We start from the raw sequence: 23526 nt of genomic DNA on the forward strand, positions 1-23526 counted from the left end.
AGAGATACATTCCTAGGTGTTTAAGAACCATGATACAGAAATTAGCTTGTTTCTTACACAATTTTTGTTTTTATTATGTCATAGTCAGGAGCCTTGTTGAATTACCAACACTGAGGTTAGACCACCTCAAGTGGGCTTGGAATTTCACTTATTTTCTTAGATTCACAAAACTTTAGATGTGAAAGTGAATTTATGTCACAATTGGATAAAACCTGCCAATCCTCTTTGGTTCACTGGGACTTGGCTTCATTGTCATTTTTTCCATAGTTACCTCCCAGAGACTGCCATTCTTACTGGATTAGTCCGACTCCATGTTCTTTACCAATCTGTTGATCAATCCTTTATTCATGTGTGAATGGTTATCATTTACTCCTATGTGCATCTTTCTCTTTGGACTGTAAGCATTGTAAGGACAAGAAGTTATATCTTGTACCATCTTTTTCCAAATGCCTAGCTCAGAGCTTGGTAAGCAAGCACTTAGTGAAGATAGCATCTTTAGAGTAACAAAAAAGGAATAAACACGACCAAATCTCAGTAACTGAAGATCATCTTCAGAGTTGGCAAGGGTGCATGTCTTCCTCATTCGGGGGTGGGGGGCGTAGGCTGAAAAAGCCTCCACAAACTTGTTTAGAAGCTAATCATCTACAGGAGGATTGGAGATGGTGAACCATGCTCAGCTCCTGATGCTTCAGCTAGAAATTGACAGGTCTCCTTCTCTCAAGTTTGATTGAAAGAAGAATGTAGCCACACATACCCTCATGGGGATGAGGAAGAGCCACCCTCCATGTTCTTGAAAAAAGGCTAACTGGAACATCAGTGACTAACACTAATGAATGCCCACTGCATAAATGTCTGATATGCTGTATGCATTTAATACCTATTTAATGAATGAGATACCCAGATCTAGTTGTTAAGAATTTTGGGTTTTTTTTTCCTGTGCAATAAACAGAACCACTTCAAATAAGAAAATATCCTAGTAATTAAATTTTTAAAAATGAACATACTAGTATTATTGTCTAAGCTATGTTCAGCAAGCATCTGAAGATTTTTTTTTTTTTGGTAACCATTCTGTTACTTTTATTCACATCAAGGATGGTATTATATTTGATATTTTAGGTTTTCAGATGCATAAAGTATGAAATGGATAAATATGTGTAATTAACATTTTTATCAGAATGTTTTAGCAGAGTAAGAAAAATGTTACAGTCTTCAAACATTACATATTAAGTTAGTCTGGGGCTGGGGATGTGGCTCAAGCGGTAATGCGCTCACCTGGCATGCACAGGGTGCTGGGTTCGATCCTCAGCACCACATAAAAATAAAAAGATAAAGATGTTGTGTCCACCAAAATCTGAAAAATAAATATTTTTTAAAAATTGTCTCTCTCTCTCTTTAAAAATAAACTCATATATAAACTATGAAAAATAAAAACTGTAGGAGACAGATAAATTAAAAATCACTGGTAATACCACCACCCCGATAATACTACTAATTTTTGGTGTAACTTTTTCCAGTCCATTGTTACTGCTGCTGTTGTAGAATAGGCATAGGAGGAAGAGAGGAAACTGGCTTGTACCAGGGAGGCAGCAGTGGAAATCGCAAGAAGTGATCAGATTGAGAATCTGTCAGGAGTAGATGTTGATAGGGTTTGTTAGTGGATACTAACAAACTAGAGGTGCTAGTGTTGAAGGAGATCAATAACGACTCCCAGGAATTTGGCCTGAGCACCTGTGTGTGGGTGGATGTGTTAGCTGTTCCTCACTGACCAAAATACCTGACAAAAACAGTTTAGAGGAGGATAATTTTATTTTGGGCTCACCATTCCAGAGGTTTCAGAGGCTTGGTCCATAAACATCATGTCAGAAGGATGTGGCAAAGGAAAATTGATCAACTCATCGAAGTTGTGAAGTAGAGAGAAAGAGAGAGAGAGAGGAAGAGAAAGGGGACAGTGACAGATATACTCTAAGGCCACACCTCCAATGACCCTACCTCCTCCAGCCATGCCCACTTGCCTACAGTTAGCATTCATCAAATGGATTAATCCACTAATGAGGTTATAGCCCTCATCACTGCCTAAAGCCCCACCTCTGAACCTTTAAAATGTTTGTTATATGAGTGCATTTTATACTATAAAATATTCTTCAAAATATAATTTTAAATGGTTGCATTCTTTTCACTCATATGATATATTGTTGATTATTCAACTCTTCTCCCTGTCAGGCATTGAAGGTATTTTTTGCCGTTAAAATAATTAGCACTAGAAAGTCTTATGAATCCATTAATTTCCATGTTTCATCAATATTGAAATATTTAATTTGGGAAAACTGGTCAAGACATGCTGAAATTTCAATACAGAAAACCAACTGGAGATAAATTAGTTCAGAAAAGAAGCAACTAAATCTAGGGGTCCTCTTAGTTTCAGTCCACCAAGGGAGCTGGATGAGCTATATCTCAAACTAGTATGGTGTTGCTGTCAAGGTTAAAATTGGTAGTCAGACAAATGCTGAAAGGGACATTTGTCTTGGGAACAGAGAGGGTATCAGCCTTGAGGAATGAAAGACTTGGCAAGGGCCAGATGACAAGGTCAGATGCCAGCTGGGAGACAAATCTAGAGAAGAACCTCAATTTTTTTTGACATACACTTTAAAAAAATTAGGCTTGTATGCATCCAAGCAAGACTTTGAAGTAGAGGGAAAGGGACCCAAGACAGAATCTTTTTGGTGAAGCTGCAGCTTTATGGGTAGTTGGATCATCACCAGGATGTAAGCAGCCATACTATTTCTTGGCTTTAGCCTATGTAAGAAGTTATTCCTCACTAGGTAACCTGAATTGCCCAGGAAGTCCTTGAGGCTGAGAAAGCAGGGTGAAGTCCTTGATATGCAGCTGGGAGGGAGTGAGCCGCAATAAAATAATGGGAGGCAGTGATGGAAATAAGATAGCAATACTAGACATACTCTCTTTAACTTTTATAGAGACAATCACATGAAACTTATCACTAACCATAAGCGACACTGTGCATATAGACCACAGATGTAATAATTTGTGTCTTTAGATCCCAGAGAGCTGGAGGACAGCCTTAACAGTGCATCTGTTCAATAGGAATGTTTAAATTGTGTTTTTCCTTTGTTGATAATTAAAGAACAATATTTTTATCCGTTAAAAATATAACCTTTTTCATTTTCAGAAATAGTTTGTACTTCAAAGACATTTTCATAGCCTAGAACTTTGGTTTCTTAATGTTATTTAAACTAGGATCCAAAACATATCCTTAAGGAAATTTTTGGAAAAGATTTTGATTGTACAAGACAGAAGAACTCTGATCTGCACTTTGAAGAACAGATAGGTTCTGAAAGGTCCACAGAGGGAGAAAGATGTTCCTGGTGGGGGAGAGAGTTTGATACCAAAGATGAGCTTGGTGGTGTATTTGGGACTCCAGGGAATTTGAAGAAGACAGCAGTTTCAGGTTTTTAAATATGCTGTCCTGACCATGTAGCAGAAATTTGGGGAACATCCTTTCCCTCTGTTATCACCTGCCTCTTTCTGATGAGTACAGGAACTATAAGTCTTCTTGTTAAGAAGGAAACTCCCACAGCCCGCTTTTAAAGAGCTATCTTCTAACCCTCATGTTTTTGATCAGTGTCTAACACAAAACTTTCTTTCTCTGCCAAATGTAGATTGTTTCCTCAGGACTACTTCTGAGCACTTAATAATTTTAGCAGGGAAATCTAAAAGAAAAACCACCGCAGAGTCCTTTTAGGCATTTGCTAGGTAGGAGCAGGTTTTTCTCCAAGGACTTGAACATCAAAGGGAAACTCTCCCACACCATTACTTGGTTAGAAATCTGCTTTCCTGGGCTGGGGTTGTGGCTCAGTGGCAGAGTGCTTGCCTAGCATGCGTGAGGCACTGGGTTGGATTCTCAGCACCTCGTATTAATAAAGAAAATAAAGGCCCATTGAAAACTAAAGAAATATTAAAAAAAGAAATTTGCTTTCCTCAAATATCATGTCCTCTTGAGATATTTTTCTTTTTGTACAAAAAAAAAAAATCTCTGATCAGTGGTCCTTTGTCTTCATTTTTCTGGTGCAATTTTATTAGGTTATTAGAAAAATAGAGTTTGTGTTTTTTCGTTGGGTTGGGTCATATTCCAAGACTATTTGTTCAGTGGTAGACTCACAGGGACTTGGGTTTTGTTGTTTTGTTTTGTTACATAAAGCTTTCTCTATTTTTTTTTCCCTTACAGAATCCAGGGAGATTATGGAAGAGTGTAGCCACATGCAAAAGCAGTTGGATTTACAAAATGGTAGCACCGAGGAAGGATTTGTAGTGCAATCCCTGGACACAGATTCCCAAAATATGATGGAGAGCCTAAGCCCCAAAAAATATTCTTCCAGCCTGAAATTTAAAGCCAATGGAGACTATTCTGGTTCATATTTAACCCTCTCACAACCCGTGCCTGCTAAGAGGAGCCCTTCTCCTTTGGGCACCAATGTCAGGAGCAGCCCCTCCTTGACCAAAATCCAGGGGAGCAAGCAATTCTCTGATGAAACCGACAAGAGTATGTCCATGAAGCCTCCCACTCCCGTCCTTAGCACTACACACTCCCTCAGTGGCTATCCACTTGGAAGGGCAGATTTTGAGCATTATACTGGCCGGGACACTGAAAGGTCCTCGAGACTTTCAGAGAAACCTCCCTATTCTAAATACAGCTCTAGGAATAAATCCCATGATAATGTCTACTTTTTTGGAGGACTGGAAGGACGAAAGGCATCTGGCTCACTGCTGGCCATGTGGAATGGTGGTTCCCTGAATGACAGTGGGCCCCCTCCCATCAGCAGATCTGGGGCAGCTAGCATGCCTTCAAGCCCAAAGCAAGCCAGGAAAATGAACATTCAGGACAACCTGGCACTTCAGCCCAAGTTAACCCGACACAAGGAACCTGCGTCTGAAAATGTCAGTTTAAGAACTAGGAAGTATTCAGGCAGCAGCCTAAGCCACATGGGAGCCTACAGCAGATCGCTTCCCAGGTTGTACAAAGCCACAGAGAACCAGCTGACGCCTCTCAGCTTGCCTCCAAGAAATTCTCTCAGCAATTCCAAACGAACCAGACCCGGGGAAAAGGATCTACCTCATAGCGTGATAGACAATGACAATTACCTTAATTTTTCCTCTCTAAGCTCAGGGGCTTTACCTTATAAAACCTCTGCCTCTGAGGGCGTTCCTTATGCAAGTTCCACCCTCAGTGTACCTGCCAGTCCTCGGGTGGCTCGGAAGATGCTTCTGGCCTCCACCTCCTCCTGTGCCTCTGATGACTTTGACAGGGCTCTATTCTCGGGGACCAGCCCAAGCCATTCATTTCCTACTGTGGAAATAGACAGAGTGTTCGTGGCCAGGAGGAACTTCTCTTGTGGCTCTGTGGACTTCGATGACACTGAGTTGGACAGCCTCAGACAGGCCTCAGGGACCCCCCAGCCTGTCCTTCGGGAAAGGAAAAGCAGCATCAGCTCCATTTCAGGACGCGATGACCTCATGGATTATCATAGGCGACAGAGGGAGGAAAGATTGAGGGAGCAGGAGATGGAGCGATTGGTAATCTTTCTGTTTGCCTCACTGTTTCATTGATCAGAATCTAAAGTTAAGCCTTGGAGACACATTCCAAGGGTGACGTGGGAATGTAGGATTAATATCACATGTACAAGCCACTGCTGTCACTTCCTAGACTCTCCCACTATCTTTACTTTTCCCAGGACACTATTGTTAGGCATGTGTGGGTATTTTGAAGGCCTGTAGGAGCCTAAATATCAATTCAGTGGCTCTTCAGAATCCTTGTAACTATACATTTGGTATAGTTACCAACAAACGGTAGTTGTGAGTTTACCAAATTTCTAGCATCTTATAAAATTTTAAGACTGAGGAAATGCGTATTTGAATTATTTATATTGTTAGATCTGCAGGTGTATGATTATGATAGATGTAGAAGGTGGAATCATGAGTCATCAGGAATTAGGCAGTGAATTTGGCAAGTTGTCTAGAACTTCGTGGCAAGTTGTCCAGAAAGTTGAAGGGTGTGTCATGGTGCTCAGCATTTCCTGCACATTATGTACCCCGTATTCTCCAGCCTTGTTTCTGAGCACATACAGTGACTCTCCATAACACATACTCACAAAATCTATTGAGTTATCCTTTTCCATTTAAAATGAATTTATACTTAAATTGGTTAATATTGAAAATAAGAAGACTAGAGGAAATGTCCCTTGAGCATCCCACTAATCAATGAAAACAAACAATGGTATTTTTCCACTCTTTGTTAAGCATATATTTTCCTCTTAAAATGAATACATGTCAGAGATCATTTTGCTTTATTAATCATTAATGATTTCCTTAATGAGAGAAGCTATGAGATGGTAAATCTGTTTTACAAAAGTATAGGATTATTAAAGTAAGGTAAGTTTGAATCACATCCCAAACTCATTAACACTCTGAAGTACAATAAAATTGTAATCCTTGGATTATAATGGGCAGAAATGATTGACATCTATACTGGGCAAAATTTGTTGGACATTTTAGAATGAGAATCATATCTATTACTTGAAGTTCTTGATAAGTTAAGGTCTATTTTTAAGGAACTTTCAAATATCCCAACTAACAGTAGTGAATAAAACAAACATAAATACCCCTAGAGAATTAGATATTCCTTAGGTGAATCAGTTATTCAGGCTCTGGTATGATAGCTCCCATTGTAATAATAAGTAATCTCCAGAGATTATATATAGTCACAAAAAGCATTGTTTTGCAGCTTTGATTCCTTGATGTAAATTCAGAAGTTTTAATTAGCATATAAATACTTTCTTATAAATTGACAGCTGATATATACTGTGCTGATCAACTATTATTAATAAAGCCAGAAAAATAACTCCATTTGATAATTTATCAAGGAGTGAGGGAGAACGTTTTCAATGGATCCTATCACTCCAGAAATCTTCCTTAAATCTTCTTAAGTATTCTATTACAAGGACAGAAAGCAAAACTCAAGAAATGTGTCTACATTGGGTTTTAGAATCTTTAAAAAATCTTTAGAATCTTTAAATGTTAGCAAATCTCTCTTACCTCTAGATTTTCCAAATATGCTAAGGTTCTTTTGACAACCCAGAGTGACCATTCTTACTGACTATAAGTTGGGACCCTCTAAGTCATAAACAGATTTAACTTTTTGTGAGAGTTTTGTGGATATTGTTCCAAATACTAAGTTCTAATAATCCCTTTTCCTCAGTATTGGGCTTGTCATACTTGATGAAATGAGGCTTTTTTTAAAAAAGGTGACACTCCATGTACATATAGTTATTTGTCTTAGAAAAGAAGGACTGTTTATTATTGAGTTTGTGCCATTGAAAAGTAAAGTGATATGGCCATTGAAAAGTAAAGTGCCTCAAAAATATTTCTTCCTGAATTCTAAGGGGTCAATGAGAACAAACTACCCACTAAAAAGAATATTTCATTTAGTTTGCCAATCAGAGTCAACTAAATTAAAGGTTGGAGATAGATGAAGATGAATGCTAGAGGGTTTCCCCATTACAACAAAAGATTCAAAATAATACCAATAATACTCCAAAACACATATCCACATTAGAAATTTGATTTCCATTAACAGTTCAAGTAGTCCTATGTAATTAATTCTTATTTAACTGCAATTTGGGCCACTGTTGTGATTTCATTAAATCATCTATTTATGAACTAAAAATAGTTCTAAAAATCTGATTTAGCTTCCTAGAACTCATTCTAGTCAAGGCCAGGTCAGCTCAGCACCTTCTCCTCACAGGTCTGTTCTCTGAAATGTCAGGAGGACTTGATAAGGTCCTATCTGTGAGGCTCTGAAACTGTCTTTGTAGAAGGCACATTTTAGCCCACAATTTAGGCACAGTCTTCAGGCAAACTCCAGAGGACACTGAGACCACGTGGTGAAAAGTAAGAACAAATAGTAGTGGTGAATTTATGGCTATTTAACAAACAGTATCAGCGTGGAGAGCTCAGATTCTTTATCAGGATGTAAGACTAATGTCTTGTTTAATCAGTGTTTCCCCTGAATGTAAGGGCATATTACAGTGAGAACACTAATGTCTATGCAGAACATTTCTGTAACACATGTACATAATTTTGAGCACTTTTAGTAATATTAATAATAATGGTATTTTACCTGTATGGAATTATCTTAGGGAACGATGAATGTCTCATTTTATTTCATATATGTCCCTATGTTGGACAGTTTAAAACTATTGTAAACAAACTTAATCATTTATAGCAGCTTTCCTTTTTGTAAGGTTAAAAACCAAAACTTATACAGATGATTATATAAAGTATTTAATAAAACTTGAAGATAGTTTAGATATAAGATATCAAAAAGGTATCTGTCTGATTTGGGGGGAAAAGCAAAATCAAATATTAATTAGAGGAGATTTCTTCACTTAAATAATATAAGATTTTGGTTGCTTGAGAGCTTATATTTTTAGTAAACTAAGATAAGGCATTTTAGAAGTTCAGATATACTAGTCTTTTCGTATTAAAACAAGTTCCAAATGTTTTTAAGATGAGATTACACGTGGATTAATTCTACACAGATTAAACAAAGAAAAGATGTGTAGTGTGTAATTCTTTTTTAAACCAAGTTATCGAGTCAGTCTGATTTGTGTAAGGATTTATTTTATATATAACTTATTTTTTAATGGGAAAAAAAGAAAGATTGTCAATCAGTTTTAATAAGAAAGGTCTTTTCCTTAAAAATATTTAAAGAATGAGAATTTTCCTTAATTTTTTTGGAATTTTGGGGCATGTTGGAATTGTTTAAATCCTTGTAAATTTTTAGAAACCAGTCAGAGCAGCAGAGCTATTCTATAATTTATTATTATCCTCAGGAGGAAGGAAAATATTTACACAAACGCAGTGAATTTTTTTTTTCCTCAAAGACTGTAGCATAAGTTCTACAGCTTCAACCATACCTTAAAAGTAAACACTGAAACAAATGTCACTCCTGCAGCTCTCAAAAGGTTGGTTGCTTTTCCATTGGGAACAAATTATTTTTCTGATCTGGGACACAAACAGAAACCAAACAAGTTCCAAACAACAAAAGCAACAAACAAATGCTTTGTCATCTCTTACCTTAAGAAAGATAGATTCCATTTCTACCTGACAGGTCACCAAGTGGTCAAACCATTAAAAAAAAAAAAAAAAAAAAAAAAAGACTAGTCATTGCATGCCACCAATGGGGATAACTCTAGTGGTATGCCAACCAGAATTCCTATGCAATTTGACCAAAATTCCCAAGCAAAAACAATGGCACAGAGTCATGAAAAGAAAAGCTGCAGAGAATGTGAGTCAGTGAAGGTAAAGCTCTAGTGCCATTTGAGATTTACTCTGGGAGCCAAGAAAAGATGTTCTGGGCTCCCAGCCTGTGAGATGTACTCCATGGGCAGTGCAGTTTAATTGGCTCCACAGTCAGTCCACTTTCAAAAAGTAAACACTACTCTTATATAAATATAGAATCAATAGATGCTGCAGACTTATTTAACTCCCTAATGAGGAAAACAAGCAGTGGAGATTTGGTTCACTAAACATGATATCTGCAGTATTTTTAGCTTGATGGTGATTATACCAGTGTTTCATTTGGATTCTTTTTTTTTTTTTTAAACATGTTCAATCTTTGTTGAAAACTCAGGGTAATTGCAGTTAGTATTAAAGGTGGAGCCATAATTATGAAACTCCAAGGTTCATAATTAGTGAACAAAGCCTGTTAATGAATTGTAATGATCCATTTTGAGTTGATATTAAATAGCCTCCAACTGCTGTGCTATTTTAGATGTTTATTTTTTTTTTCATTTCTCTCCCTTTTCTCTTCCCCTCAACTGCCAATTCATATTTTTGTCATTATGCCAGCCATTTTCTGTTTTGTGATTTTAGAAACCAGATACCAAGTCTTGATTAAAAATGTCCTGAAGTAAGGGTTACTAAGTGCAAGGGAGGTCTTGGCAGGGTGCCGAGTTTGTGAAGTGAGTGCCCTGAAGCCCACGGACCTCGCTGCACCCATCTGGGCATCAGTGGTCATTTTCACTCCCTCATTCTGAGTTCTGTTCTAAGTAGGACTGGGTTGCTGACTCTGGCAAATAAGATGTTTTGTAGGCTAGAAAAATCATTATAAAGTAGAAAAATATTCTTTTATTCGCCTTATTTGATATCTGCATACTTCCCAGTATAGAGGTAGTGATGGCTACCTAGTACATTATAGTCCAGGCAGCAAAAGTCATTTTTAAACAGAAAAGGAGAAAATGAAAAAAAGCAACCCCTGCTGCTGTTAAGAGTATTTATTTGACAACTGCCAAAAGCATCTGGGTTCTATTATGGAGAACCAATGGATTCCCACAAATTGCATTGTAGCAATCCAGTATTTTCCTTCTGGCTGATGACAGTCATCTGCAGTGCCTTGGCAAATAACAGTGTCGCCATTTAGAACTATGGAGGGTCACACTTGATACTTATTTCTCAAACATGTAATATGATGCCAGCTCTCATGAGGCACCATGGAATAGGGTTTTCTGGTTTTTTGCATACCCTATCACTATGCATTCCCTAAAGATAAGCTTGGCTTTCTTTCAAGACACAAATTAATATTTCCATGGTAGTTGTATGAATAGGTGAAATGTGTGGGTCAGCAATTCTTTGCTGTTTGGGGGGTGTTTTGCTCTTACAGCCCCTGTAAAAGCACTTTACAACTAAAGAATTTTAATTTGCAAGAGACTGGGATCATGTCTGTCTTGCTTGGTGCTATACATTCACCTCCTATTGAGATGAGTAGAGTATCAGAAGCATCATATACATGGTGTTTGAAGAGTAAGTAAGTATTTTCAATGCCTAATCATGACATTCGTTTTGTTTTTCCTTAATTTGTGACTGTTGTTGAACCCCTAGATCCCAGACAGTATGCATTTGGTTCCAGGCAACAGTGAAGCTCTATACAAAAGAATGCAAATATGTTGACATAATTACATCCTTCTTAGTTCCAGAAAGGGAAATTCCTGTCCAATTTTCAATTTAAAATGAAAATATGAAAATTAATAAATTTTCTTTACTTAGAAAACTTTGTAACATTCTTTATAAGAATTGGTGCTCTATGGGGTTATATGAAAACCAAGGCTGCAGGCCCTGGAATCTTGCTTGTGTACTGTTGAGCAGATCATAAAGTTAGTGTTTCTAAAATTAAGTGAAAGTGTAATCGAGGATGTTTATTTAATAAATTTTGGTGTTTTTTGAAATAAATGTATATGTTCTCTCATCCCTTAATGGTCAGATGCAGATACTATTTTAAAGACCAAAGAATCTACAGATTGGTATCAGTCAGTTTTGGGATTAGGAAACTACACTTCCTAGTGACTCCTGAGCCTGCAACACAGTTTAGGCATTCAGAACCTTTTTGGCTGAGCTGGGCTGAATTATTAAGATCCACAGCATTTCTTTCTTCATCAGTCAACATTCAAAGAATGTATTTTGTTGTTCAGATTACTGATCTCTCCTATTTTAAGAACAACGTCTTTGAAATGTGAAGGCACGCTTAAGTATGGAAAAGTATTTTGTCTTCCAGTCTGACTTGAAAGGAATCTCTTTCCTGATGTGGCTCTTCCGTTTGCTACATCCTGACTACAGTTTTAATTTTTTTTTTTTTTATGGTTTCACCAGTGGGAATTGAGCCAATTAAACTGCAAATAGGGGAAGAGGGTCCAGACTTTTTAAAATAATGAATGTCTTTATAATCTAGGTTTGTATGATCTTTGTTGCATTAATTGATTTATTTTTCAGATTTAGTCTAATCCTTAAATGGAATTGTTTCTGTGGATCCTTCTCTTACCTCTCATGTTTTAAATAGTCAGTATTCCAACATTCCCTGTCATTTCCCCCTTTCACTCCCTGCTGTGATGATTTATAGGATCTAGCTCAGAAATATAATGCAAGCCAGAAATGTGAACCATGTATGTAATTTGTTTTGTCTTTTTTTTTTTTTTTACATCAGGAGAAGCAGCAGGTTAAATTATAATATATTGGACATCACAAGATTAGATGGATGATGCCAACTACTGCCTAAATAAGCTATCCATTTTGGAAGGCTAAATAAACAATCTTCCTTTGTTTATAAATAAAATACATCTGTAACCACTGGGTAATAAAAAGAAGAATATTATCATCAAATCACCTTTGGTTATTATAAAGTAAAGCAAGTACTTTCTCTCTGTATCTTTTGAACAGCAAACTGCCTGCATATATGTAGATGTTCATTAAATATTAAGAAATTAATCATTAGCAAATTAGGTCTGCCAGTCGTCCTTAGTGAACTGAGAGAGAGATGTTGTCATGTTTTTTCCCCTTCCTTTTCCATCGGAGAGATAAAAGGGCAGAAAGGGAGTGAAAAGAGAAAAATAGCATTGAATAATAATTCAATTACTTCACATTGGAGAAACAGAGTTAAAGTCTTAATTAAGTCTATGTTGCTTAGTCTAAGGCAATAGCTATTAAAAGCAGGCTTCTCTATACTTGAAAGCCAATCCTGGGTTCTTGTGGCAGTACAAGCTGTTGCCTCTTGATGGTGCCACACATTTAAAAATGGCTGCTCTGAGTTAGGGATGTGTCCAAAATCAACAGTTTCACATCCTTAGGCTAAATGCTGACATATAGAAGGCATCGGCATCATGCAAGCTATGGAAGAAATTTCATTCTTTCATTAAATGATAAATCAAGATACAAACACTTGTTTTTAAATAAGAAATAAAGCTTATGAATAAAGTTCATGGGGAAAATATGTATCAATGAGATGAAAATTGAAAATATAGTGTATTGAAATTTATTCTTCATAGTAAAATGATCCCCATATTTGTTGTCAAAATACCCAGTGTATTTAAATTATAAGTGACTTATTGAGCTTGCTTTTTATTTTTTTAAATTCTTATCATCGAATAGGTTTTAGTGACTCTTCTGGTTGATTCAATAATGTGAAATTTTCTTACCCAGTTCTAGAAAAGTTTGTGGGAATATTTGCCATGGATAATATTTTTAAGGTTCAGGATTGATTTTTCAGAAAAATAAAAAGAATCCAAAATACTCACTACAATAGAAACAAATTCTTCATTTTCTTGATGGAAAATTTTTGTTTCAGCTGTTTCAATGTGCAGGTTAAGACCTATTAGAAGACACTTTGTTTGAAACATTGAACTCTTTAAGATAATCGTAGAGTCACTTTTTTTTTTTTTTTTTTTTTTTTTAGAAATAGTTCAGGGAGTTCCTGTATACCGTTCACCCATTTCCTCTAATGGCAATGTCCTGTAAGCTAAGGTACCACATCACAGCCAGGGTATGACTTTGATACAATCAAGACACCGCAAGGTCCCCAGTTGGTTTTTTTATAGACACACCCACTTCCTTCTCCCTTAACCTCTAATAATCCCTGATCTGCTCTCATTTGCATAACTTTGTCATTTCGAGAATGTCCTGCAAACATACTCTGGACAGCCTGTAGCCTTTTGTCACCCAAATTTGTTATCTGGAAACTGAGTCCATTGTTTTATGCTTCCCTCCTCCATCTCTGAGACTGGAGATCTGAGTAGAAGGAAATTACAGGGACCACACTTGGGGCTCTGTGGTCCTAGCTAATCTGCTTTCTTCTTTCCTCTTTTTAGAGTCTTCTTTTATTTGTCTTACATATAATGTACCCGGTCTAGCTGGACTTAAAAGGAGGAATAGGAAAAAATATGGCTAGTAAGCTTCATCTTCCCCGAAGTCGAAGTCAGTGAAATTTGGTTTGGAACAGCCAAGAACTTTGCTCTGGTGAAGTCTAATTCACTGTAGGGGGGGAATCTTTCTGTGAGGCATGCTCTGTTGACAATCTTTGGGTTGGGTAAATTGCTGTTTCTCATTCAAAATTGCTAAAATCATATCCCAGCTCTGGAATCTTAATTGAATTTTGAGTAAAGACAGAAGTTTTAAAAAGTGCTGAGTAGAAGTAAAAAAAAAAAAAAACAAAAAAAAAACAAGTTTCTTATATATTTAAAATATACTTTTTTTTGGTTGTAAAAAATAGCTCTGCTACTTTACATAAGGTCATCTTGTTATCAGATCACAAAGTCTGGGCCTAAATCATGTTAGGCCAGAGTCAGCCTTTACAATTTGTTCTGGAAGAAAGAAAAATATGGTTTGTTTCCTGACATTATTCTTAGGTCTGGAAAGAAGACATACCATCTTTTATGTTGCCTTCTATACATAAAACTTTGTAAAATACATTTAAAATTTTAACACATAGTATTTTTGATGTGATATATCTATCTCTCATAAAATCACATAACGGTACTGTTCCAACTGATATGTTGTTTGGGTAGTAGTTATTAATGAGCAGTGAAATATGAAGGTTGGGGCTTCAGCTTGCCACTCTCCTGTGATAATCTGAGAGTCCTCCTTTTTTGTTACATGTAGACTTTCCTACACCCTTACTAATTATGCATTTTAAAAATTCTTATTTTTAAAATAAAAATAGGATAGGTTTAAAATAGGATAGATTTTCAAATGTGAAAAAGATCATGATCTCTCTAATGCACTGATCATGATTGAAAAAAATAAATATTAAATATAATTCTAAATTTTACATTTTAATTTGGGCTGGAGATGTGGCTCAAGCTGTGGCACGCTTGCCTGGCATGCGTGCGGCACTGGGTTCGATCCTCAGCACCACATACAAGTGAAGATGTTGTGTCTGCCGAAAACTAAAAGATAAATATTGAAAAATTCTCTCTCTCTCTCTCTCTCTCTCTCTCTCTCTAAAACAAAACAAAAACCATTTTAATTTATTATGTTTTGTAGACTGTGGTCTTTCAAAAGAAACAAACAAGAAAATTTCTGAAACTTTGTTAAAGCCAAAGTGAAAATGTAAACAGATGATGGTGCTATTAGATTTTGTCATGTTTTCTTAAATGGAGCAATAGCATAATTTCTTTAACAGAGGAAAGTCAGGTACCTTTTGGATTTTCTTCTGAAACAAGGTCAGTCCACTTAAAAGTAAAATCATCTGGCACTTTTTTTTGGATGTTATGTGGAACTAATGGTCATGTTGATCACATGAATTTCCTTTCTTTACAGCCAGTGCTTTGATAGGGAGATGTGCATTTACCCCCATTCATAATGGGCATTTTCTTTCTATTGCTATCTCTTTTTAAATTTTTTTTAGATGTTGATGGACCTTTATTTTATTCATATATTTATTTGCGGTACTGAGAATCGAGCCCAGTGCCTCATACATGCTAGCCAAGCTCTCTACTACTGAGCTGCATCTTTTAATATTTTAAAAATAGTTCACTTTTGACCTTAATTTTTTTTTTAAAAAATGAACATCTCATAACCCACAGGCCTGCCAGTTGATTTTAAATGGCAAAATGATGTAAAAAGGCATCACAAAAAGGAATAAAATACAGAGAATCCTAGCTAAATGATATCTAGGACCAGAGATTAACTTGAGCCTGCCTAATGGAACTCTAGGGATAATTAGGTAGAAAAAGTATGCCTTGAAAACATTACTGGATAAAAGCTAACAGGATCAATTAAACCAAAGTTCTATTACTTCAGAGCATGTTTGGCATAAATGAAAATAAAAACAAACATGTATTTTATATGATTTATATAATTCATGACATTATTAAATATTTTTATTAAATATTTTAATAATTAAAGATATTATTTCTTAGGTATATCTATTTTTTCAAGTACAAGTGTCTCCTAAAATAGGAACACAGCTAGAAATAGTAGTAGGCAGAGGCAAGTGGGTTTGAGGGAGATGTCACCACACAGGTGAGTAATAGTGAAACAATTAGGTGTGTGAGGAACAGATTTATGAGAGGAGATTAAAAGAACTGAATGTCTTCCTGTGGGAATGAGTAAAGGTAGGAAGTGACAGGCTCCTCAGGTATTTGGATGATGCATGGCCTCATTGGGGTAAGATACTCATGACCTCTGAGGCTTAATGTGGAGTCGGGGGCAATGTGAATAGAAACCTGAGTTTTATGTCAAGAATGAAGTGTGTGCACTGGTGGGAGAATGGATTTATTTGGGAGGGTAGTATTTTCTAGAAGCTACTCCAGTGGCCTTCCTGTGCTGTAGGGAATATATGTGGTTTGTGTTGGTGGGGATAGAGGGACCAATGACAGTGAGAGATGGAAAAGATTCCTTCTCCCTAGGTTACTGTGGAAACTGGAGAGAAATCTCCACATCTCTATTATTTCATTACTCTAGTTATCCCCTCTTTTACATCCCTTGTTTCTGGAACACAGAAAAGCTGAATGCCTTGTGTAGGGCCACACAGATAGTTACAGAACAGGATCCAAACTCAAACAGTCTGGCTTCAGAGCTCATGCTGTCAGCCCCTGTGATAACCTTGGAGGAAGGAGGATCAGACAGATACAGAGGGAAATCTGGGAGTTTAAGCAGGATGGCCTTTATCTCCTTAGGGTGTTTGTTTATTTTGGTATATTTAGTGTATTTGAAACAATATACTAAAAATCACTGAGTGGCATCCATTGCCCTAGTTATTTGTATATGTCTTACTCTCTTGATATATAGTTATTTATTAGTACAGAGGAGAACAGGTGTATATGATCAAAAACCTTAATCTGCACATGATGAAAGGTTGATGAGAAGTTAGTATTTGTCACATTATTAGTGACTTACCATTAAGCTACAGTTTCCTCCAGAGCAGGCAGTCCCCAAAATGATGTGCCCTGTTTCTAGCTTAACCCCACCGATGGGAACACACTCATATTCAGTACAAACTGAGGGTACAGAATGAAGTGCTTTCTTGAAAACTTGAAGGCCGACTTATCAGTCCATAAGATAAAATGTTCTTAGCAAAGCATTAAGCTGACCTTTTTGAAGATAATTTGTAAAGCCAAACAATAAAAATCCCTTACTTTCATGTACAGATTCTTAATCAGATTATCTGTTCTAAACTGATTAAAAACAATTCTGAGGTAATGTTTGGTAAATGTGAAGGTCAATTACAAGGTTAAAAAATACTGTCTCCGCACAATATTTCTCTGGCTTCTGACACTTGCCTTCAGGAGTTTCCAAGACTACCCTCCGGTTCCATTGTTCACTAGAGGACTCACAGAACCCACTGAAAGTAGTACAGTCTTGGTTATAGTTTATGACAGGGAAAGGAAGCAGATAGAGACCAGCCAAGGAAAGAGGCACAGGGCAGAGTCTAGAGGGTTCTAGAAGTGATACTTTCATCGTCCTCACTCTGTCAATCAGGATGCATCTCTCCACCAAATTTGGGCATGATGTGTGCTAGTACACACCCACCAGCGAAGCTTGACCTAGTTCTAGTTTCCAGAGTTTTTATCATGAATTCATTGTATAGTTTTGTAGATCTGTAGATTGAGTGAGTGAGTGATTGCCCATGTGGTTGATCCCAGTTTCCGGGTTGACTGATATCCCATGACCCAAAGCTTTTACACTGACTCACATAGTTAATTGTTCTGGTGGCCAACCCCCATCCTGTGATTATCAGGTGCAGCCAACTCTGCGCTAGACAGAGACTCCAATTCACTATGACTTAGGTCACCTTCCAAAAGTGAAAGGCAAAGGCCATGCCTCTGTTTGGATGAAACCGAATTCTTGATGACATAGTAAATAACTGAGATTTCCTTAGGAGGTTCCTTGAGTTCCTCCTCTCCAAGTTTTGAGCCAGGTTTCTGCCTAAAATTAAGCACAGTTTATCAATCATAATGAGTTTCTTCTGTTGGAAAAGGAAAAGCAAAAAGAAAAATGTATCTTGGAGGTTTACTACAGCATAGATCTATTTCTCCCCTATACTCCATAGCCAGTGTGGGTTGATTGAGCCCTCTATTTCATCTCTTCACTTGGGACCCAGGGTGATGGAGACAGCACCATCTGGAGGGTCACTTTGCCATAGCAAAGCAAGGCATTTAATGAATTATGTACTTACTGTTCATGCGGGAATGACACTGCTTCTCAAATTTCACTGGTCAGTGCAAGTCTGAGGTCCACATTGAGTTTGGAGATGGGCAACAGAAGAGATTTTTTGCCCCAGTTACTACCCCCAGGGATTTAACTATAAAACCAAATAAACTCACATAAAAGATTTTCAGCCATTGCTTCTTTTTCCTCCTGACTATCCCACCTGATTAACACACCAGCATGTGTTGGTGAAATCCTGGGAATTCTTCACACTTGCTACCTCTTCTTATTCTGCCGCTCATTTTAAACTAGGGTTTATGACTCTTATTGATGTATTTTAGGAATCTTTTCCAAAAGTTTATTTGGAACTGTTGGAATTCCTTGAAGAGGAATTTCTATGTAGGAACCTCATCCTACTTCCTAGCTGAGAATCCCTCACTCTAGCTACAGTCTAGTTGCTAATTTCTGAGCATACCATGACATTCCTCAATTCTGTATCCTTGGTTCTGTTATTCCTTCAAGGACATGCCCTGCCTACCCACTGCCCCAACATACCACAAGACTTATATTTATCCTTAAGGACTCAACTCAAATTTATTTTCTGTAATTTTTGTGTATTGTTTCCCCATATGTGAATCCATAGGTTTTCCATAAACTGTTACCATTGTTTCTGTAACTGATCACTTATTCGGACCTCCTGTTAAGGACTTGATGGGGGATACAAAAATTAAGAAAACAAATTTGTCTTTTTTAATGTCTTTTTAAAATCTATGTATCCCAAGCACATTACTAGGCAGCAAGTAACTTAATAAATTTTTTGTCAAACAGAAGATTATGGAGACATTGAATCCCTAAGGTTAACGGAAGAGAAAAGTAAAACCATACTTACAGTACATGTCTTAAAAAGAAAAAAAAACTAATTTCAATTTAATTATATCTAAGTATTACAACCTTTTGTTGTATGCAATAAGTGACCCAACATACAACAGAATGATTTAATAAAGATTTCACATGTGCTTAGGTGTCAACAGTTGTTTCTCTACATAATTATTATTATTATTATTAGTAGTAGTAGTACTGGGGATTGAACTCAGGGGTACTCAACCACTGAGTTACATCCCCAGCCCTATTTTGTATTTTATTTGTAGACAGGATCTCACTGAGTTGCTTAGTGCCTCGCTGTTGTTGAGGCTGACTTTGAACTCCCGATCCTGCTCCCTCACCCTTCCAAACTCCTGGGACATAATTCATTTTTTATTCAGTACATTCAGTCCTAAGGCCTAGATGGACTGGTGTTGGATATAGGAGACAGGGTGCATGCAGAATGTGGATGGCTATGTAGCTGCAGTGGGGCAATGTCAGACGCATGCCTCTGAAGAAGAAAGAAAGCTCTGAGGTCCAGTTCACAATTTTTTTTAACCTCTAAGAGAAAAACAATTGAATAGCAATATTTTTTAGGTATTTTTTTCTAACATCTGAATCCCCTTCAAAGCTTTTTATGACGTGGGGGATATGAAGATGGAGGGAAGAGAAGGGAAACACAAATTTTTTTAATATTTTAACTAATTTGATTCAAAGTGACCTAATCTTAAATCCTTAGCACCAGTGTTTTCTGGTCATTTGCGGGTATTTAGTCTTCGTACTGGTAGCTTTAAAAAAAATAAATAAATGGTTGATGGATGGATGATTTGGGAAACTGGGTAGGATTTGGAGAACTTAAAGAAGGTAGCCTCCTGAATTTGCAGGTTTCCAGGTGAAACTTCAAGGAAAGTTGAATTTTGGGGAGGACGCTGTGCCTCTCAGTGCTGAGAGCAATTCCAGTTTGTATTTGAGATTTCAGCATCATTATTAACATTGCCCTCTTTGATTCTCAGAGAGTCCTTATCCATAATCATTACTCTTCTTTTGGGTCACAGAGTGAAGGATATTATTCTGGTGGCAGCTGCAGAATAAGATGATGTATAAGAAGAAATAAGATGCCAGAATTCAGAGGGCTGAAGGGAGTATTATCTTAGGAGGGTAATTTCTGTTCGGGTTTTCCTTAAAAGGCTTCCTGAAGTGCTTTCTGGAATGCCTTGCAGACTTTCTTCTGACGTACTTTTCGACATCAGTTTATTTTTCTTCGGTGTAGCTTTTATGGGGCCAGAGTGTCTCAGCACAGCCTGGATTTCTTTTAGACGTGTGAGCAGCATTGTGGTGTGTGTGTGGTGTGTGTGTGTGTGTGTGTGTGTGTGTGTGTGTGTGTGTGTGTGTGAGATTCAGGACTGAACAGACTGGCTGTGAATGGTGTGATGAGAATAGAGAGAGACACATACCAGTAGACCAAACTTCCTGTGCACAAGCCTTTGAATACTGCGTTTCACTGTCTGAAATAGCATTCATCATAAGGCTAGGATCATTTATTCCCTTTGGAATTAAGCAATAGCCCTGGCAGCAAAAGAAACTATTTGGGGAAGGATGTGGGAGGAATTTTGCTATGTGTTCCAGTCTAGGCAGAAGTATCTTTCATGCTTTTGAAGACAGCAGCCTTCACTAGATCAATGGAAACTGATAACTTTTAGATAATCCTGAATGTAATTCATGCCAAGACTAATATATGCATATAAAGATCTATGAAGATTACTAAAGGCTGAGGTTAGGTGCTTCAACTTAATTATCTAAATGCCAGAAAGGGAACTGTTCTTTGGAGATTAGCCTCTAATGCAGATGCTGTGGAGAAAGGGTAAGATAACTTTTTGCTCCTGTCCCTCTCCCCACTTACACTTTTGCAAGTTGTTCGAGTATTTCCATGTAGAATTTTCTTTATTGTTGGAGAAGTTTAAAACAAAGCAATGAAGGTTGCATCCTGGCAATCCCTCCCCATAAAGCTGAAGTGGGTAGGGCTTGGCAGCTGGTGGCAGCTGTAGAGATAAATAAGCAGCAGGGTTGCTGGATGGACAGGGTGCCGAAGAGCCTGGGGCTGAAGATGTGTGGCCATGAGTGCCTGCCCTGGGAAGAGGCCATGAGGACCGAGCTGCAGCTGGAGTCCAGAAGTTCAGGCAGTGAAAGGGAGGTGGGAGTTTATGGGAACTAGTTTAAAGGTCTCTTTGATCAAGCTATTGCCCCCTTTTTCAGGGGAGTACTTTAGAGGGTAGATATAAGTCAGATATACCTTACATGACTTCTAACTTGTCATTTAATTGATAGGTTTAATGGTAACTAGGGAGTTGGTCTGTTCCTATTTGACTTTTCTACTTGTTTCTACCTCAACTAATAAAAGAACTAACTGCATCTGAGTTTTGACTTTACAAATTAGCTAAAATTGGAATGAAAACAGCTGTCTAGTGCTGCTTAATATTTTCCTGTTTTATTACTGATCAGCAGTTTGGAATGTATTTTTATATGGAGGGCTTTTGGAGTCTTCCTTCAGTGTGGTAAATATAATCACAACAGATAGCCTTTGTTTTAGGCTCTTTTTTTTTTTCATTTCAGCATGAGAATTAATGTGAAGGGTAAACACATTGAGGTCCCCCACCCCAAACAATGCTGTCTAGGTTTATGAGAGGCAATTAGTAAATTGCTTCCCATTGCTCACAATATGTAATTAATCTACCTAAAATAAAAAAGCATCAATGTCTGTTCTGCATGAGGCATGTGTCAAGGGGGCATGTTGTAGGACTATTTTAGACATCAATGGCCTATATGTTGATTTTTTTTAAGCAAATGAACTATCATTTTATTTTCCAGCTCAATGAATCAAATGTTTAATGATTTTAGAATTTGAGTTACATTGATATCTCTCTATTTGGATTTATTGTGGAATTGTCATTTTAGTGCAACATTTGTACTTTTTAAATAATTTAAATTATTCACATAAGAAAGTAGTAGAAAAGATCTTTACATGATAACCAGGCATAAAAAAGTTTTTCAAATTTTGAAACACTTCAAGAAAATTAGGAAGACAGAGATATATCTTTTTTTTTTTTTTTTTTTTTTTTTTTTTTGGTACTGATGATTGAACCCGGGGGTGCTTAACCTCTGAGACACATGCTCAGCCCTTCTTTATATTTTATTTAGAGACAGGGTCTTTCTGAATTGCTTTAGGGCCTCACTGAATTGCTTTAGGGCCTTGCTAAAATGCTGAGGCTGGCTTTGAATTTATGATCCTCCTGCCTCAGCCTTCTGAGCCTCTGGGATTACAGGCATGCACTGCCGGGCCCGGCAAGATAGAGATGTATCTTTTAAATTAGAAGATTTTTTTAAGTACTTTTTTTCTCTTTGTGTGTCTAATAGTGAATAATAGGTAGATAAGTAGAAGGTGGTAAAGGATGGATAGGAAGAGAAGATTTTAAACATCTTTGGAGTATTTAGAGATTTAGTCATAAGAAATGGCTTCCCGAGTGCTAAGATATGCACTAGAGTCAATCCTGAGATATAGAGATCAACAAGGACAGCCAAAATAGTGTCTAGGACAAAACCAGGCATTGCAAACAGTTTCATCTTGATCTTTAAATACATCCTTAAAAGATGATGCAAAGTCAGCACCAGCCAAGTGTCTGTGGGTTGATAGCCTTTATATTGGGAGTTGTCTCCATTCTCACAAATTCGTTGACCTTGCCCTTCTCTCTGTGCTCTAGGAAAGACAGCGTCTGGAGACCATCCTCAGTCTCTGTGCTGAGTACACAAAGCCTGACAGTCGCTTGTCCACAGGCACGACCGTTGCAGATGTGCAGAAAATCAACAGGGAACTTGAAAAGCTGCAGATCTCCGATGAGGAGTCCGTGTTTGAAGAAGCCCTGGTGTGCCCTGACACAAGATACAGGTGTCACCGGAAGGGCTCTCTCCACAATGCGGATTTGGCGGGCTTTGGGAGCCTCAGTCAGAGCAGTGCCAGCTTCCTTGCCCCCAGGAACATCAGGAACGATGAACTGCTTGGCGACCTCACCAGGACTTCCCCAACACCCCCGTCTGCCTTTCTGAAAGCTTCCAGCGAGTCCTCCTACCTAAGTATCTTACCAAAGGTAATGCCGGGTAGCAAAGAAACCAGGATTTCGAGCCTAGGGATATGCCTGTGCTTTTGGCTGGAAACCAGAGATTTTATCACACACGTTTTCCAGAATATTTTCAGCGAAAAATCAATATACAAGGTTTAGAAAATTAGAGTGTTTACTGATAAGTAAACAATAAGTAACCAATTTACATTGTAAAAAATATTCAGTACAGATGATAAGAATGAAGTTTCTCCCTCTCCACTCCCAGTTGTACACCTGAGAGATAAGTATAGTTAAATGTCTCACCTGTCTTCCTAATATTTTCTGTTCACAAACAACCACATATTATAGGCATAGGCACACATATGCACACCCATGATAGTATGCATTTATCCTTATTACTATATATACTGGGCATTTTGCATATTAGTACACACAGCCTTACTCCATTTTTTTTAATGGTGAAATTGAATTCTATATTTTGAAGATACCATGGGGGTTATTCCAAGTTGTTTGCTAATAAAATCCACAGCCAAGATTCTAGGATATATATATATGTTTGTTTTTTGCA

The 23526-nt window shown here is 37.4% G+C and overlaps 1 protein-coding gene across 12 annotated transcripts in view; it reads left to right on the plus strand.

Annotated features, from left to right (window-relative positions):
* Positions 1–23526, plus strand: part of PHLDB2 (pleckstrin homology like domain family B member 2) — a 98259-nt gene that overhangs the window by 14396 nt on the left and 60337 nt on the right. For all 12 annotated transcript variants that reach the window (XM_081300842.1, XM_081300841.1, XM_081300840.1 and 9 more), the window contains 2 exons: positions 4241–5586; positions 22602–22985. In XM_081300842.1, the coding sequence (XP_081156968.1) occupies positions 4255–5586; positions 22602–22985 (1716 nt within the window). In that variant the 5' untranslated portion in view covers positions 4241–4254. The remainder of the gene's footprint in view (positions 1–4240; positions 5587–22601; positions 22986–23526) is intronic.

The sequence above is a fragment of the Spermophilus citellus genome (genome assembly GCF_964194105.1).
Source record: "Spermophilus citellus genome assembly, chromosome: 7".
NCBI lineage: Eukaryota > Metazoa > Chordata > Mammalia > Rodentia > Sciuridae > Spermophilus > Spermophilus citellus.